Source organism: Amia ocellicauda, chromosome 9 (assembly GCF_036373705.1).
Source record: "Amia ocellicauda isolate fAmiCal2 chromosome 9, fAmiCal2.hap1, whole genome shotgun sequence".
NCBI lineage: Eukaryota > Metazoa > Chordata > Actinopteri > Amiiformes > Amiidae > Amia > Amia ocellicauda.
The window spans coordinates 33,582,933-33,601,387 of record NC_089858.1 but is presented as its reverse complement, the minus strand read 5'-3'; the positions used below and the strand labels follow the sequence as shown (position 1 = coordinate 33,601,387).

Sequence of the window (18,455 nt, the reverse complement as noted above, 5' to 3'; positions counted from 1 at the left end):
ATCCATTCATTTTCAAAACCACTTATCTTTGTGGGTCACAGGGGACACTGGAGCCGATCCTGGCAGGCATGAAAACCAGGACAGGACACCAGTCCATCGCTGGGCAACACACATGCATACCTACAGGGCAATTTAGTGTGGCCAATTAACCTAACCTGCATGTCTTTGGATGGTGGGAGGAAACCAGAGTGCCTAGAGGAAACCAACACAGACATGGGGAGAACATGCAAACTCCACACAGATAGGTACCCTGAGCTGAGACTCAAACCCAGGACCCCTGGAGCTGTGAGGCAGCAGCGCTAACCATTGCACCACTTCACCACCTGATTCTTAAAACAATACACATTATTCACAGTCATGCTATGTGAGTCTGTCTGTAGTGGAGTACGTACTGTAAACCATCACACTGATGTCCTGGCTGGGCTGTGAGCGAGTCTCTCCCTGTCGGTAATCACAGAGCACAGAGACCTCAGCTGTGAACCCTGAGGCTCTGCCCCCCAGCAGCTCTGTCCCGCTCACTGACAGCACACAGCCATGGCTGTCCGACTGCGCCTGTCCGAGCTCCTGTCCACCGGCCTCTGTGTAGAAACGACACTGGACTTCTGAGAGAGAGCGCGGGGCGTCACAGCGCAGCTCCACACTGCTGTCCATTCCCGCCGCACTGGGGCTCACAGACAGAGTGGGCTTCTCTGGGGCCGATAGGGCTGTAGTTGTGTCTGTGAGACATAAGACAGAAATTAAGTCACACAGATCTGATGAAGACCTGACCTTATTGTCTTGGTGCACACAAATTCTCTGGTTATTCTGATGTTAAGGAGTAGGTTTATATTTCCACACGTTTCAGCCCTAATGTATCAATGCATTAATGAATACAAATATGTAAGGAACGCACCTCCATAGCCTAGTCCATAGCAGAGTCTACATTCAAAACAAATCCTTAACCCTGAGTTCATTTGTTAAAAAAAAATCAATTATTATCAATTGGTTATCAGCACATTTTTGCAGTTATCATTATCATAATCAGTATTAATGAAAAGATGCAATTTCATAGTCTTATTTCTTTCTGTATTTAATTATTTATATACTGAATAACAAATGCATACTCACATAGCATCAGACACAGTGTTACAGAGTCCATGTTTTCTTGGAGTTTGGTGCGACTGATATATTTGCGAAATGCACAGACGGAAGCTTGAGCTGAGAATCATTCTGGACATGAAACAGAGAACAGACCCCCCCACACACATACACACCACCACCAAAAACACATAAATACCCCATTCTCGTTTTTACAGCCAATGAAGCTCTCCAAACAAGAGAGGTTTGACCTTGTGTCCAGTTTATGAACCTCCATATTTAGCCAGAGATACGTGTTACAAACCACACATGCAAACTTTATTTTAATCTTATTTCCATTATAGTATACACTCACCTAAAGGATTATTAGGAACACCATACTAATACTGTGTTTGACCCCCTTTCGCCTTCAGAACTGCCTTAATTCTATGTGGCATTGATTCAACAAGGTGCTGAAAGCATTCTTTAGAAATGTTGGCCCATATTGATAGGATAGCATCTTGCAGTTGATGGAGATTTGTGGGATGCACATCCAGGGCACGAAGCTCCCGTTCCACCACATCCCAAAGATGCTCTATTGGGTTGAGATCTGGTGACTGTGGGGGCCAGTTTAGTACAGTGAACTCATTGTCATGTTCAAGAAACCAATTTGAAATGATTCGACCTTTGTGACATGGTGCATTATCCTGCTGGAAGTAGCCATCAGAGGATGGGTACATGGTGGTCATAAAGGGATGGACATGGTCAGAAACAATGCTCAGGTAGGCCGTGGCATTTAAACAATGCCCAATTGGCACTAAGGGGCCTAAAGTGTGCCAAGAAAACATCCCCCACACCATTACACCACCTCCACTAGCCTGCACAGTGGTAACAAGGCATGATGGATCCATGTTCTCATTCTGTTTACGCCAAATTCTGACTCTACCATCTGAATGTCTCAACAGAAATCGAGACTCATCAGACCAGGCAACATTTTTCCAGTCTTCAACTGTCCAATTTTGGTGAGCTTGTGCAAATTGTAGCCTCTTTTTCCTATTTGTAGTGGAGATGAGTGGTACCCGGTGGGGTCTTCTGCTGTTGTTGCTGCTGTAGCCCATCCGCCTCAAGGTTGTACGTGTTGTGGCTTCACAAATGCTTTGCTGCATACCTCGGTTGTAACAAGTGGTTATTTCAGTCAAAGTTGCTCTTCTATCAGCTTGAATCAGTCGGCCCATTCTCCTCTGACCTCTAGCATCAACAAGGCATTTTCGCCCACAGGACTGCCGCATACTGGATGTTTTTCCCTTTTCACACCATTCTTTGTAAACCCTAGAAATGGTTGTGCGTGAAAATCCCAGTAACTGAGCAGATTGTGAAATACTCAGACCGGCCCGTCTGGCACCAACAACCATGCCACGCTCAAAATTGCTTAAATCACCTTTCTTTCCCATTCAGACATTCAGTTTGGAGTTCAGGAGATTGTCTTGACCAGGACCACACCCCTAAATGCATTGAAGCAACTGCCAGGTGATTGGTTGGTTAGATAATTGCATTAATGAGAAATTGAACAGGTGTTCCTAATAATCCTTTAGGTGAGTGTAGTTCATTTGTACAAAATCTAATTGTCAGCACAATAGAGCGCTTCCACTCTGTACTATTCAGTTGAGTTGGATGCTCCTGTGCTGTGCGCAGGCGGCATGAATGCTCTTGCTGCCACGCTATATATATTGATGTTCATTTGTACAACATTGTAGAGCTGGTGTGGCCTCGCTCCTAGCTGGGCTAGTGGAGCAAGTGGCCAATGATCCCATGTTATGCGAAGAGTGCATGAACGGTTTCCTGCGCACCGCAGTGTTATGGTTTGATGGTCATGGTAGAGCCTGCTGTTGTCCTGCATTAGCTGCGCTAATAGGTGACAACTGCTCCCGTGTCACGTGGTGGTGCATGATTAGCTTCCTGCACCCCACAATGTGTTTAGTTGTTATGACAGCACAGTGGAGCTGGGTGCTCTGTACCGTTCAGTGAATATGTCCAGCTGTAACTACTCAGTGAACTAGCCAGCTGTGTGTTATTATCTGGGTCTGTGGCCCCGCTCCTGCAGGATCAAGGGTTCACTGCCACGTTAATGCACGGAAGGCGCACAAGTTGCTTTGATAGAGTGACGTTTCGAATCGGGTTCCTACGGAAGTGGTAAGTGACAAAGAAATTATCAGTCTATAATTTTAATGGTAGGTGTATTTTAACAGTGAGAGACAGAAAAACAACAAAAAAAATCCAGAAAAACGCATTTCAAAAAAGTTAAAAATTGATTTGCATGTTAATGAGGGAAATAAGTATTTGATCCCCTATCAATCAGCAAGATTTCTGGTTCCCATGTGTCTTTTATACAGGTAACGAGCTGAGATTAGGAGCACTCTCTTAAAGGGAGTGCTCCTAATCTCAGCTCGTTACCTGTATAAAAGACACCTGTCCACAGAAGCAATCAATCAATCAGAGTCCAAACTCTCCACCATGGCCAAGACCAAAGAGCTGTCCAAGGATGTCAGGGACAAGATTGTAGACCTACACAAGGCTGGAATGGGCTACAAGACCATCGCCAAGCAGCTTGGTGAGAAGGTGACGACAGTTGGTGCGATTATTCGCAAATGGAAGAAACACAAAATAACTGTCAGTCTCCCTCGGTCTGGGGCTCCATGCAAGATCTCACCTCGTGGAGTTTCAATGATCATGAGAACGGTGAGGAATCAGCCCAGAACTACACGGGAGGATCTTGTTAATGATCTCAAGGCAGCTGGGACCATAGTCACCAAGAAAACAATTGGTAACACACTACGCCGTGAAGGACTGAAATCCTGCAGCGCCCGCAAGGTCCCCCTGCTCAAGAAAGCACATGTACAGGCCCGTCTGAAGTTTGCCAATGAACATCTGAATGATTCAGAGGAGAACTGGGTGAAAGTGTTGTGGTCAGATGAGACCAAAATCGAGCTCTTTGGCATCAACTCAACTCGTTGTGTTTGGAGGAGGAGGAATGACCCCAAGAACACCATCCCCACCGTCAAACATGGAGGTGGAAACATTATGCTTTGGGGGTGTTTTTCTGCTAAGGGGACAGGACAACTGCACCGCATCAAAGGGACGATGGACGGGGCCATGTACCGTCAAATCTTGGGTGAGAACCTCCTTCCCTCAGCCAGGGCATTGAAAATGGGTCGTGGATGGGTATTCCAGCATGACAATGACCCAAAACACACAGCCAAGGCAACAAAGGAGTGGCTCAAGAAGAAGCACATTAAGGTCCTGGAGTGGCCTAGCCAGTCTCCAGACCTTAATCCCATAGAAAATCTGTGGAGGGAGCTGAAGGTTCGAGTTGCCATACGTCAGCCTCGAAACCTTAATGACTTGGAGAGGATCTGCAAAGAGGAGTGGGACAAAATCCCTCCTGAGATGTGTGCAAACCTGGTGGCCAACTACAAGAAACGTCTGACCTCTGTGATTGACAACAAGGGTTTTGCCACCAAGTACTAAGTCGAAGGGGTCAAATACTTATTTCCCTCATTAACATGCAAATCAATTTATAACTTCTTTGAAATGTGTTTTTCTGGATTTTTTTGTTGTTATTCTGTCTCTCACTATTAAAATACACCCACCATTAAAATTATAGACTGATCATTTCTTTGTCAGTGGGCAAACATACAAAATTAGCAGGGGATCAAATACTTTTTTCCCTCACTGTATTGTCATTATGTAAAAAAAAAAACAAGACTGTTAGGAACTTGTTCAGGTGCAGCACACATACAACCATAAAAATAGACAGCCCTATTGTTGACTGTGCGCTGGAATGTCGCTGTCCAGTCACTGTCCCCTGAAATAGTGCTGTGCGTGAAGTTAACAACATGCTTTTCAATGCATTGTTTTGCGTGTCACAAACCTGTTTTTTTCACGGCGCACAGCTACGAATATAGCAGGAATCATATATAATTTCAGACACTCCCAGTTTGTGCTGTGCACAGAATGGATTGCGCCTTGCAAAACAGGGTTTTGAATATGGCAAATAATGCTCATTTTTGTCCGATAGCCATTTGCGCCACGCAAACCCCTCTGCATAGTGCGCAAACCCTACGAGTATCTAGCATGTAGTCTGGAGCTGGGGGACAGACTGGGGGCGGTCGATTATAAACATAAAGAACATCTTTAATCATGGTTTAGAACAGAGTCAGTCTGATACAATTTACCTCTGCGTATGTACCATTAATGCAGTCTTTAAGAGAAGAGGACCAGTCCACTTTCTATGGAGGGTCACGAGAACCTCAGTCAACAGGACTACACTAAATGGGACAAACACCCAATCAAATCTACATGCTGAACTCTGCAGGAGCAAATAAAAAATTAATAAAAAATATAGCATGCATGGCAGAATTAAGCATTAAGTTTAAAACTAACCACAAAACTGCAAACTGGAATATTGGGATATAGAAACAAAATCCCCAAATTAACTGGATTGTTATCAGGCCCTAAACAGAAACTATAATCTGTCAGAGTCTCTCTTCACTGTCAGAGATACGAAGCAGAGACAGATCCTGGCCGAGTACAGCCTCAGTGACCACAGCCTGGCCACAGGCCGACACAGGCAGACCGTGAGACAGAGATGTACTTTCTTCTGTAATAAATATTCCCAAACTAGGGACATATTCCTTAATAACATAATAAATGCCCAACCAAATTTTCAGAAAAACTGGAAAATGTGACTTTGCTCTGTGAAATGCTAATAAGATTACAGTATAACATTGTAGACTTTTATTCAGCAGGACATGTTATGCAATTTTTAAATCTTTCTTTTTTTATGCTGTCTTTTGTTCCTATTTATTCAGGCATTTGAATAAATCTGGTGGGCACAGTTTATATTATTTATTTAAATTCTTTGATTGTTACTTGTTTAATCGTTTACAGGATAATTTTTATTCAATCTTTCTTTTTTTTCTCCTACAAACCTACAGTAAGAGAGAATGGTCAGGTCAAAGCCTTCAGTTTTCACTCCTCACCACACAAAGCGCTCTTCTCCGGACGCTGACTCACAAGGGGAACACAGGTGAGAGGAACGCACTGGAGAGCAGAGCGGTTATAACTCTGCACATGTTTATTCTGGCTTGGTGTTTTATTTGCATTTACTTGGCTTCACAGTTTGTTGGTTTGTTTGTTTGTTCAATTGCATGAAGCAGATGCTGCACACATAGAATAAAACCCTTTGCCTACGCTGCTCAGGGGGAAATGATTCATTTCTTGAGTTTTATTGCCGGTTGAGATAATGTGGGGGAAAGTTGGGCGGCTTAATTACTGTTGATTATAGCTTTAAAGGGAGGCCTGGGGTGAGATTGCTGTGGATACTAGAACTGGACTTACTAGAGCATTGGTTTTATGTATGTATGTATTTATTTGTGTGTACAAGGTTTGACTATCATATAACAGCAACCACAGTTTATACAGTCTGACCAAAGGAAGTTAATTATGTTCATAATGTTGTGGGGGAAAAAACAAACTAACAAATAAAACCAAATAAGAAATAACACACACACACACACACACACACACATACATACACACACACATACACAAACATTGCTGCTTTGAAAACCTCACCCCATCTCTCAGTTGCAATACAGCACACAGAGGAGAGGGGCTCATCACCGCTCTCAAAATAAAAACGGTAGATGAGAGGTAGAGAGACGAGACTTTGCATCTGTATAAATAGACCCCCAGCCCCGCTCTCAGCTGTGGGGGGCGAGAGATCGTAGTGCGCAGTCTTCACAGCGTTAGGCCCAACAGAGCTCTAGAGATGGGGACCACAAGCCACAGGTGACCTCCACCTGCCTGTTCTCTGACCCACAAACCGCCTGGGGATTAAAAAGCGCCCCGGGGAGAGGACTTTCACAAGACGCGTTGCAAAGATAGACAAAAAGAAACTGCAGACACATATGCTATATATATCACTGCTTTCTTTTGTGTTTCAGAAGCAGATATTTAATTTAAAACTAAACTGCAAAGTAGACATGAGTGTTATTATTATTATTATTATTATTATTATTATTATTATTATTATTATTATTATTATTATTAATTTGTATCTTTTTAAAGTTTTCTCACCTGCTATTGTTCCGCCTAACTTCAGATCCTGACCCTGGGTATGAGCAGCACTGAAAACTACAAACAAACAGAAAAACAACGCAAAAAAGGAGTGGGGTGTTCTACAGGAGAGAGAGGGGAAGGATGCTGGGGGTTTGTCCATCACAAATGTCCTCAGTGTTCGTCGGGCAGGGAAAGGCGGGGGGAACCCACACAAAGCTCCTACCTCCTGGCCCGGCTCAGCCCGGCTCAATAACAGTCCAAGGTTGTGGTTCAGGCAAATCAGGGTCTTGCAAATTCCCCCCAAATCTCTCTGAGCACACAGCCTGGATCAGCACACAGGTTAGGACAAATTATAATAGCGGCCTGAGAAGGAATTATATTTTGAAAGACATTATTATTATTATTATTATTATTATTATTATTATTGTTGTTGTTGTTGTTGTTTTTGTTGTTGTTATGTTGTTGTTGTTGTTTTACAGAAAGCATGTTTTTTTTACATTTTATGTTTATTTAGATGCAGATAATAGTGGATAATGGGATGAGTGTGCAAACAAAAAGTCCAGGAAGAGAACAAGAAAAAGAGAAAGCACACAAAACCCAAACATTATATTCACATACTCCTCACCATTCATGCAAATTAGTTACTTATTTATTGTATTTATGCATTTATTTAATGTAATTGATGTAGAACTATAGCTTATAACTAAATATATATATATATATATATATAGTTTTGTAATGTATTTGTTTCAAAGTGTGAATTTTGAATATGTTTCTAATGCAAGCTACCATCACATATAAACAAGGGGAGCTAAAGACTCTGGGGAAGCATCCATACTGGCTCCCAACATCAGTGAGAACGTCTTGCTCTTGTCCTATAGCTTTGCATGCAAACCGGGTCTCTGCTAAGCCTTGTTGTAAGCTGGGGATGTGCTGCTGCAGGAAGAGCATTTGAATAGGCTTTCAGCCGGACAAACATGGGCCTCCTGCTGCGCGGTCACCTAAGTGTCTGGCAACACCAAAACAAATCTGAACCCACAGCTACCAGAACCACCAACCCCCACCACCCCACCCCACCCCACCCCACCCCACCCACAACCACAATCACTGTCCAAGTAAAACACTGCGTAAAGAGCTGCTGGTGGTATCATTATTCTGTATCCAGTCGATCTCCTTGCAATCCAGTCGAGGGATTGTTCACCTACTTTATCATTATTTTTCCTTTATAGTTGGCTGCTGTGTTTCCTGTATATGAAGAGTCTGTGGGTTGAAAGTAGGCTGACTAATTAATTGATTAATTGATTTTAAGTTTAATTCTGCTAGAAATGTAATGATCCGAGAAAAACTCTCCAGCTTATAAAAGACACTGCTGTCGTGGTTTAATTTTTTTGCAATCCCAGGACTGAAGAAAGAAAAAAACTGACAACTTGTACACCAACTAATGCTGCAAAACTGAACTCTGTCTCTTAGTTGGAGATGACAGTGGGTGGGCAGTGACTGTGGACTGGCAACCAAGACCCCTGAGGAATACACATCCGCACAGTTTGTACAGTTTTCTTCTCAGTTTTGTCTCAAGTTGGGATACAAACTCACATTTTAAACGTTATTGAATTCTGCTTTTTTTATATATATATATATATATATATACACACACACACACACACCTTAGTTTAATGGACCTTGTTTCGCAGCAGCCTCTATGGTGACAGAGAGATTAATGTGAAATCGGGGCGAGTGCTTTCTGGCTGCCTACCAGACCTGAATAACTGTTGCTGGAGACTCTCAGACAGAAGCCCGACACGGCTGACCTGCCCTTCACACAATAAACCGCAGCTGCTGCCAATTTTCTGTGTCACAGGAGGAACTGTATTGGAAGTCCAACAGCAGGACACAGGGACATTCTTCAGAGCTAAAAGGTTTGGGCTCATTTATTTCCTGTGTGAAATTCAAAGTCGGGGTATAAACCCGCACAGGGCCAGGCTCCACTCCCAGCACCCAGAGGCTCCTGAGAGCTAATTAATTTATGATTTGTGAGTCATTCAGGACCTTACATGTCAAGATTATTGGCCTTCTGACAGTAAATTAAAGTGTGGTGAGGTACAGGGTACAGGTTAGAACTTTTGTACTGTGATTTGCCGGTAAGTCAAAGTTTTAATTGGTCTACATCTCCGCCTGTTTGGAATCTAACTTAATAAAAGCACACAACCACCCATGTAATTGTATGTTCAGAACAAATGATTTTAGATGCCAGTTTGCAAATTAAATATCCACAGTAAAACACGTACGTGCAATTATGCTGTCTGTTTACTTTGCCTGGGCAGTTCATTTTCCCTGTCTTACTACGCCCTCTAGTGGACTCTTCTCATATTGTAACTGTGCAGAGGTTAGCAAATACAATTAAATGCCATTTCTGTTTTGTGTACGTGTGGCTTTTGGTGAGTCTACTATTATTATTATTATTATTATTATTATTATTATTATTATTATTATTATTATTATTATTATTTTGATGGCTTTTGGTGAGTCTACTATTATTATTATTATTATTATTATTATTATTATTATTATTATTATTATTATTATTATTATTTTGATGATATTGTTCCAAATTAGGTTTTTGGTTTTAAATATTTTTAAGAAGTGATAGATGGGTGACAGGCTTTTACACCTCAGATGATGATAAAGGTAACATTATAAATATATACATATATATAAATGAAGCGAACTGATCTGAAACCAATCTTTCAATCGTGCTGTTTAGAAAGTGTTTTGGTGTTCCAGTTTAACACAGATTCCATTAAAAAAGGAACACATTTTGCACTGGAGAAAAAACACTATAAATGTACTGCTATTAAAACCCTGCTTGAATGTGTGTTTTTTTAGCCGCTGTGAAATCTGTTCCCCTGCTCTCCTCCTCCGACAGACAGAAACGCCTGAGAGAGACAGGGGCACCATGTCATTGAATGACACAAAATACTCCATCTGGGTACTGACCAGCATCATGGCCTTTTTGACAATCTTCTTCAACGTCTATATCGTGCTGACCAACCTGAAGATCTACCGCAAGAATGGCCACTTGCTGCCCTGCGAGATCATCATCACCACGCTGTGCTTCTGCAACGGCGCCCACCAGCTGGCCTGCTACCTGTGGATGACCCTGGACAATCTGGACATCGTCTGCATCCTGAATGATCTCGTCTATTCCCTCCTCATTGTGGTCATCTACAGCCTTAAGTTCTCCATCGTGTGGACCACCGCCTTCCTGTCCTTCTTCTACAGCACCAAGCTGGTGATCGAGCCCATCCACTGCTACACCAGGATCCAGGAGGGGTTCCTCAAGCACACCACCACCGTGTCCCTGGCCATCCTCCTGGTGGGCTTCGGGACCTGCATGCCCATGGTCTCAGTGTTGGTCATCAACAATACCACACACGGCAACATGGACTGCGGCATCCTGGTCCCCGTGACCACTTCAGGCTACATCTACATGGGCTACTACCTAATTATGTCCGACCTCGTCCCCGGCCTGCTGGTGATCAAGTCCAGCATCTCCATCGTCATCCACCTGGGCATCCACCTGTACCACATGAAGGCCAGCACCAACGGCTTCCATGGCCCCAAGCTGGGCTCGGAGATGAGGGTGATCCGCATGACGCTGGGCCTGGTGGCAGTGTTCTTCTGCTTCGTGGCGATGGACCTGTACATGCACTACCGCAATGTCATGTTCCACAACGCCATGTTGTACCTCACCGGCCTCTTTACCTCGGTCTACACGGCTGCCAGCTCCCTCATCCTGCTCTACAGCAAGAAGAGCAACTGGAAGGAGCTGCTGCACATCTACAACCAGTTCTTAGACGAGTACCCCTGCCTGGCCTGCCTCAAGGTGCCGGAGGGCAAGCGCAAGGACACGGCGGAGGACAAACACTGAGGCCAGCGGGTGGGGGATAGTGGGAGGTGGTGAGAGGCAATGGAGGGCAGCAGGGGAAGGCGACGGGACATTGGAGGCAGTGAGGCACAGTTAGGGAGAGTGAGGGTTTGGGGGCAGCAGTGGGAGTAAAAGCTGCATCCCAAAACGCGCACTTGCTCCCTACACCCTTCGACAAGTGTGCACTTTACATGACGCTGTGCTGACATCTCAGTGTGCACTTGAGTGAGGAGGGTGCAGGTGCAGGGCGAAGCTAAGAGCATTCAATGGGACACACTTCAGCACCTTTACCTTTGACTGAGAAAGTACCTACACAATATTTTCTTGTCAGACTGTAGTTTTAAAGAATAGAGCTATAGCATTTGACAGTTCCTCTTCCAAATAAGTTTTTCAAGGATTTTGGCAAATAGTATTTATACAATATAAAATAATAATAATAATAATGTGGAAATATATTGTTCGCTTTTATCACCTCCTAGTTTAATATTACTTCAGTAATGAATTAATTGATATGTGCTGTAATTTTTTGCTGTACTTTCAAATCATATATTTAAATAATGATTATAGAATAATTGTATATTATCTATTATAATTTCCTTGATACATAATTTAACCACATCTACAACTGTCTAGCTATATTTACATTTTATTTATATGCACCGCCACTACCGTATTTTCCCAATTGAATTGTCTCTGCCTTTAACGCACAGAGCTCTGGGACTTCAGCATTAACACACTTCTGTATAAGTTAACTATTTTGTTCACTCCGTTGAAGGGAGCACTGAAGGGCAGAAACAGGGATTGATGGATTGGGAGATTGGGACACCCCTTAAGATGGCTACCATAGTACAGAGGGAGCAAGTGTGCGATTTGGGATGCAGCCTATACATCAAATCCTTTCCTGGTAGCCTGGTAGTCATGCAGTGCAGCCTGCCTGTACCTCCCAGCATAGTCACACCCTGTTGTAAATCCCATGTTTGAAAACACTGACATTGGGCCGTCGTTTCCCACCTTTTAAAAACAGGATGAACATGACGGGCCTCTCGAGCTTGTGGGACACAGAAGCAGGCTCAGAGAGCATCTCGCTACCATTGCAAAGAAATGACACTCCTGAAGCACAACAAATACAATACCAATTTTAATTTTAAGGTTTCCTGTATGTCTGGTAGCAAAGCCTGTAGACTTCTGCAGACATCATTCTTTGACGCAACATGATTCAGTAGTTTATTATACTCACAGTTTTACATGACTTGTGATCGACGTGTGTTATTGTATACACCTAGAACTCCTCAATGTAGTTTAGAGTTAGTGAATATTGTAGAAACAGGGTACATGCATGATTTACAAATAAGTATTCAAGTCCAAGAATAAACTTGTTTTGTTTATTTGTTTTGAAAATAGATAGATAGATAAAACATAAAAAAATAATTTACAGATAAAATCATGTACATGAGAGCATGGCAATACACTCTTCAGTTCACTGTGCCCCGGCCTGCAGACCTCGTTTAGATATTGTTTTTATAACTTTATATGTCCTTATTTTATTTCCCAGGTCTCTGCTGTTTAAATACACATCCACTCAGAATGGATTGTTCTTTAAGGTCACATGAAGCGTCTCTATTATCCCTGACAGTAAGTGTATTTCAGATGAAAAATTAAATCTTACAATTAAAACAATTCCTCCTGCACCATTTTTGTTTCCCCTGTTTACACTGCTTCCTGTGCCACCTGATCTTGACTGGCTGTTTGTTGAGACGAAGGGGGAGGTGACATAGCTGTCCCCAGTCCTTGATTGGTCGACACTTGTGGGGCGGGGCTTGTGCATTCCAATGAGGTGGAGGGTAGTTCTTCCTTGGCCAGCAGGTTATGTTTGCGCAGGTGACAGGCCTCTTGGTAGGGGGGCCGGATCGGGGGCTGGGTGGGGGGCAGGTAGCGATACTCCTTGCTGGGATCCAACTGTAGAGCAAAAGCAAGAAAATGCATCAGATCTATCTTATCAAGCCACCAAAATTAGACAGAATCAGTGACATTTCTTACGCTCTCCTAAGCAAGAGGGTTACTTGAATGGAAGACAGATTGCAAACAGGATCAATCGCCTTCCCAATGTAAACAAAACCTGACCTCAGTAAGCGTTTTAGTTGACACAACACAGCCACAAATACCACAAATGCACACAGGAGCCACTCCGCTTAGAATGCATCTGAAATATTAGAAAAGACGGCAACTTTTATCGCAACCCAATCATTGACTGCCAATTATCTGTCATGTCACGCTAAGGCTTTTCTTGTTAGTTTATTCTGGTTTAGTTTCTCCTGCTTTCCTTGAACAGCTTAGGTCTGAAGCTTCAAGTTGTCCAAGGCCAGTGGCTATGAATGATCGAAAACCAGACAGGAGTGACTGTGATACCTGCAGGGGATACGTGCGGTCCGAATCGTAGGCGCTCAGGTCTCCGCAGGCCAGGAAGGGAACAATCACACGGTTGGGGCCCTCCAGCTGGTTGAAGTCCACGTCTGCGAACAGAAAAAGACAGAAGAACCACACGGTCAGACTCCCAACTGGGTCCTCTCACATAAAACAACCCGGGAGAAGTCTGTGTCCCCGACTAGTACGGCCCGCATGTCTGACTGTGTGCCCGCTTCTTTAATGCAAGTCAGTCTGTCCTCAAGACGGAGAGTCCGTGCGTCTGTCCCTCGGTGAGCAGAGTAATGTGTCGTTCCCTGATGGAGAGTCAGTATGGCTGTGAAGCGTGTGGTTCTTGCAGGGATGCAGGGCGTTCTGTGTCAGTTGGGGAAGGGCCAGCAGGCGGAGGACGCGTACCGTAGCAGTGGTCCAGCAGCGGGTTGGACATGTTGGGGACGTATCCTTCAGGAGGAGAGTAGTTCTGGCAGACTACGAATGCCTCTGCAGGGGGAGACACAGAGACTCACTATACTGGGGCTGGCTGAGGTAAAATCACACACACACACGCCCTGCTCAGCTGCATGCTCACCGATGCTGGAGTTGCGGCTGCTGCGGGGCTTGGCGCAGGTGACCCCGGAGAAGAAGATCTTCAGCTGGGAGTACAGGAGAGTCACATCCTTGCCACGGAAAATCTGCCCACAGAACGGAGACCACAAGGGAAGAGTGAGACCGGCCTTACACAGGCTGGATTCACCAGTAACACTCACTCACTGACACACACACAAATTAACGTACACCCACCCACCCACGCATCGATCAATACTCATTCACTCCCACTCGCTCGCTCACAGATGGGCACCCACACTCCCGCAGTCGAACAAATGCTTCAGCACTGGCATACACTCACTCACACGGTGAGCAACACTCCATCACTCCCAGCCCGACCCACCCGACAGAGGCACGGACAAACATTTGTAGTTGGAGCTTCGGGCTTCCTTCCAGCACTAAAACACTGAAGACAGAAGGAGCGAACACTGCTGCCCCCTCGCCTTACCTTTGCCACAAAATTCCCCCCGGGCTTCAGCACATGGGTAGTGATGTTGAGAGCCTGCGGAGGGAAGCAGATCAAGGGATTTCTTTACAAATACAGGAAACAGTGACTCCTAGAATTTGCGGACATGGAAGGAGTCGAAGGTAGACGTCTGGGACAATCATCTCTCAGTGGAAGGCCTTCAGACAGACACTCAGGCCGGGAGCACATGAAAACTCAAATTGCAATTTCCAAACCTGAACCTGATTGGAAGTTTAACTTCATTCCCAGAGGCAACAACTTCTGCCCGTAAATAAACAAGTAAAAGGGTCCAGGTGTGTAAAGAACCAGACTAAATTACAATAACTGGAGAGAGAGAGAGAGGATGTGTTTGTTTTCTTTTTCCCCGTGTCATTTGTATTCTGGTCTTTTGCAGCCAGCTCCGACATCTGGCCTGGTTTTGGGCTGCAGTGTCCCGTCTCGAGTCCTATATTGCTGGTGTGTAGTGGCGGCTTGTGGAGGGATACTCACAGCAAGCAGCAGCTGAGCTTGGATGTATTCATCGACGTCATGCAGGCCGGTCACTAGAGACAGAACCACGAGACGGCCGTGAGACTCACTGTCTCAGACTCAGACAGTTCCATTCAGCGCCCAGTTCATATCCCAAATCATTATTGATCAGTGCCACTGACCCCACCCTGATTACATGCTGCTTACTTCATCTTACACTTGTACTCTATAGCAGTGGTTCCCAGTGGTTTCTGGGTGGCGCCCCCCAAAAACATTTGAGTCACAGCTCACGCCCCTAAATCCCCTCCTCCCATGTCTCACACGGTCATATTTATATTAACATTTATTTTTATGAAAGCCCTAATGCTTAACAAGGATGAATACACTTTAATACTTGTTTGCATTTCACTTTTTACAATTTTATTTGGCCATTTACATTGGAATCTCTCTGCATGAACCTATTCTTACTCCATCTAGTGCTGCTCACTCGAATTAATGAGACGGATGAGCCTGAAGATACAGTAACACCCTCTTTCCATTTCGTACAATTTTACCCATATTATATATATATATATATATATATATATATATATATATATATATATATATATATTCAGTCTCATCCCTAATTATATATATATTTCTATGTTAATGTGTTTCCAAAATATTGCAGCAGAGAGTCCTGGTGAGCTCATTTCCCACTCGTTGACATTTTGGAGCTGGAAGTTATTCTTATGTATTTATTTTACCGTAATTATCACCTCACATTTTGTGTATTTTGGTCTGAAACTACCAATCAGCGGCTTCACAGACACTGCTACCTGAAAATCCTCTATTCTCATTGGCCAGGATTGGATATGGAATAATCCAATAACCGAGAACTGATTTACACTCTTATTAGTCAGGACAGTACAGTATGTTTTTAATGTGTGTAAGTGTGGAAAAAGTTGTTTCAAAGAGGTAGGTGGATGCAAAAGAAATAAGATCATCCAATGCATTTTCAGCGGGGCGGCAATCAACGGTTGTCAGATCCCCTTCACATTTTACCAGTTCAGCTCTTTGGGGCGCGCCCCACAGTTTGGGAACCACTGCTCTATAGCATCAATACAAACTGACTGCCTGATGCCTAATCGGCTGCAATTTTCTTGTGAATACAATGATAAGGAGAACCAACTGCAGTACCACACACTTACCATCGGGGGCGCCGTCACACACCACCAGGTCCGCAGGCTGTCCCTCGAAGTGCTGGATTATCTCCTGGGCCGTGGAGATCTGGGGGGTGGTGGGGAGCAGAGGGACAGTGTTGTCATTCCTCACTCAGAGACAGAGTCATTTACCAAGCGTTAGTGGAGCACATCTGAAATGAGCCTCTCGCCCATCGCTCTGCCCCACACTTCCCACCTGCAGCTCCACAGCCATGCACCGGGGCACCGCCGGGTCTCCATACCTTGGTGATGTCTCCCTGGATCTGCGTGACTCCGGGCAAAGGGGCCATGGCTTGCAGGTCCACCGCCACGATCTTCACCTGCGCGCTCGTCCCCTCGTCTGCCCTGCATGGAGAAAGAGGACTGCATTGCGACATCTGTTTTCAGAGAGTAGGGGGCTGTGGATCCTGTTTCTGGAGAGGCTGCAGGTTTCACAAGTCACTCTAAATGAATCATCACTCAGCAAGGTTCTGCACAGGGTGCGTGTTGGGGTGTAGCAGTCTGGGAAACGGGGACTCACCGTAGTTTGCGACTCAGCACTTGGCTCCAGCTCCCAGGGGCTGCACATAGGTCCACAGCCCTGCGTACGCCTGAGAGAGAGAGAGAGAGAGGGAGGGAGGGAGAGGGAGGGAGAAGGGGGTTACACTCAGCATTGTGGGAAGTTCAAGCTACTCTGCAACTAATGGATGAAAAGCACATTTTTTTGCCCTTTATTTAAGCTGAGGCCAAATCCCAAATCTCAAACCTGCACCCAGTATTGGTTTCACTTGTGTCAGAAACCACATCTCTTCCGCTTATAAATGAAAACCCGACAGGCCCGTTAGTCATTTGCAGTGGGCGGCCGGGTCAAAGCTCTGATTTGGTCGAGCTCTCTGTCAGGCAAGTGGAGGAGATGAGAGACACCAGGCCAAGACTACCTGTGAAGAGACCGAACTCCTCGTCCAGTTGCAGCAGCTTGAAGGCACTCCGCGCCCTCCAGCCTTCCTCCTTGGCCAGCCGGTAATAAATATCCCGCTTGTCCTTGGAGGAGCGACCCATCGTGTCACTGGCCACAGATCTGGAACGGGGAGGGCAAAAACTTTGTGAATTATTGCACAACCCCATTATAAGTTAGTAAACAATGGTTGTCCACGTTATTTATGTATAAATAAGCATTTAAAGTAATTAATTTAATAACCAAAAACCATGAGCTAAAAAAAAATGCAACCGGTGAGTTTTATTCCAGTGTTTAAGGTTTATTCTTCTCTTGCATTTTGCTGCCATTGCAATTATTACTAGTAGTGGATGTAGCAGCCGCAGTATTGGTTCATTTGGCGCACACATGGCAGCAGTGCACTAGTGTAGAATGGGAAACTGACTGAGGCTCATTTCCCTGCCACCTCCCGGGCAGCTGGGTCGCCGGCTGTCCTGCACACTGGAGGGTCTATTTTTGCCTTAATTTTAAAACCATTAAACTTTCCTTCCTGAGTACACTTCTTTGGCAACAGCCGAGGAGTGATGCGGTTTATTTTACACCAGTCTCTCCTCTATGTGCCTTATTATTATTGGCGTTTTAAAAGTTGTTGTTGTGGGCTACGATGTTAATTAAGTGACACCTCTAACTAAACCTCCACTAGCGGGCACTGCGAGGCCACAAACACAGGGACAGATATACATTAGTATTTGAAGGATTTACTCATATAACTAACTCTTCCATTGCCAGGGCAGATTACAAATACAGTGGGTAAATTAATCCCCATACCTGGCTACTCGGGACCAAAACGTGCGTCTATTTTATTTAACACACGGATCATGTCGAGTTACGGGTCTTAATCCAAACGTTGTGATTCGCAACACTATACTGTGCGTGTGTTGCTCTGTAACTACAGCCACTGTGCGCATCAGATCACATTTGAGTTCATAGGTTTTCAACAAGGACTAGCTATAAAAGATCGACAACGTGGTGTACAGTATGCAATGCAAAAACATACATACACAACCATACATGTATTTCTGAAGAGTCACAAGTTTTAAAATGTGTAACTTACTTTTAAAACACTAGGCAATAGTGCTTCCTGCCTGATAGTGTGTCAGGACCCCGCAGCCAATGACACGTGTGGAAGGACCCCGCAGCTGCCTTCTGCGCTGCCTGATTAGAATGTAGAGTAATTACTAAAATTGGTTCCATGTTAGGAATAATTTTCTTTGTGGAAAGTAGCAGACTTTGTTA

The 18,455-nt window shown here is 44.4% G+C and overlaps 2 protein-coding genes across 2 annotated transcripts; one reads left to right on the top strand and one right to left on the bottom strand.

The window, feature by feature from the left end:
* The first annotated feature begins 10,108 nt into the window (after positions 1-10,108).
* tas2r202 (taste receptor, type 2, member 202) lies at positions 10,109-11,104 on the top strand. Its single transcript, XM_066712574.1, has one exon. It carries the CDS (start codon positions 10,130-10,132, stop codon positions 11,102-11,104), a length of 975 nt encoding a protein of 324 aa, XP_066568671.1. The 5' UTR covers positions 10,109-10,129.
* Positions 11,105-12,223: 1,119 nt separating this feature from the next.
* Positions 12,224-18,363, bottom strand: ftsj1 (FtsJ RNA 2'-O-methyltransferase 1). Its single transcript, XM_066714199.1, has 11 exons — positions 18,274-18,363; positions 17,164-17,303; positions 16,767-16,836; positions 16,489-16,591; positions 16,235-16,313; positions 15,063-15,115; positions 14,556-14,609; positions 14,091-14,193; positions 13,919-14,002; positions 13,508-13,611; positions 12,224-13,057 (listed from the first exon to the last, which is right to left on the bottom strand). Exons 2-11 carry the CDS (start codon positions 17,282-17,284, stop codon positions 12,809-12,811), a joined length of 1,020 nt encoding a protein of 339 aa, XP_066570296.1. The 5' UTR covers positions 17,285-17,303; positions 18,274-18,363; the 3' UTR covers positions 12,224-12,808.
* Positions 18,364-18,455: the final 92 nt, after the last annotated feature.

Excerpts from the sequence above, each read along its gene's own strand:
- tas2r202 (XM_066712574.1), top strand. The coding sequence starts at position 10,130 with ATGTCATTGAATGACACAAAATACTCCATCTGGGTACTGACCAGCATC.
- ftsj1 (XM_066714199.1), bottom strand. The coding sequence starts at position 17,284 with ATGGGTCGCTCCTCCAAGGACAAGCGGGATATTTATTACCGGCTGGCC. Across the intron at positions 16,314-16,488 it reads TCCAGGGAGACATCACCAAG|ATCTCCACGGCCCAGGAGAT; the intron begins GTATGGAGACCC and ends ACCACCCCCCAG. Across the intron at positions 14,610-15,062 it reads AAGCTCAGCTGCTGCTTGCT|GCTCTCAACATCACTACCCA; the intron begins GTGAGTATCCCT and ends TTCCCTCCGCAG.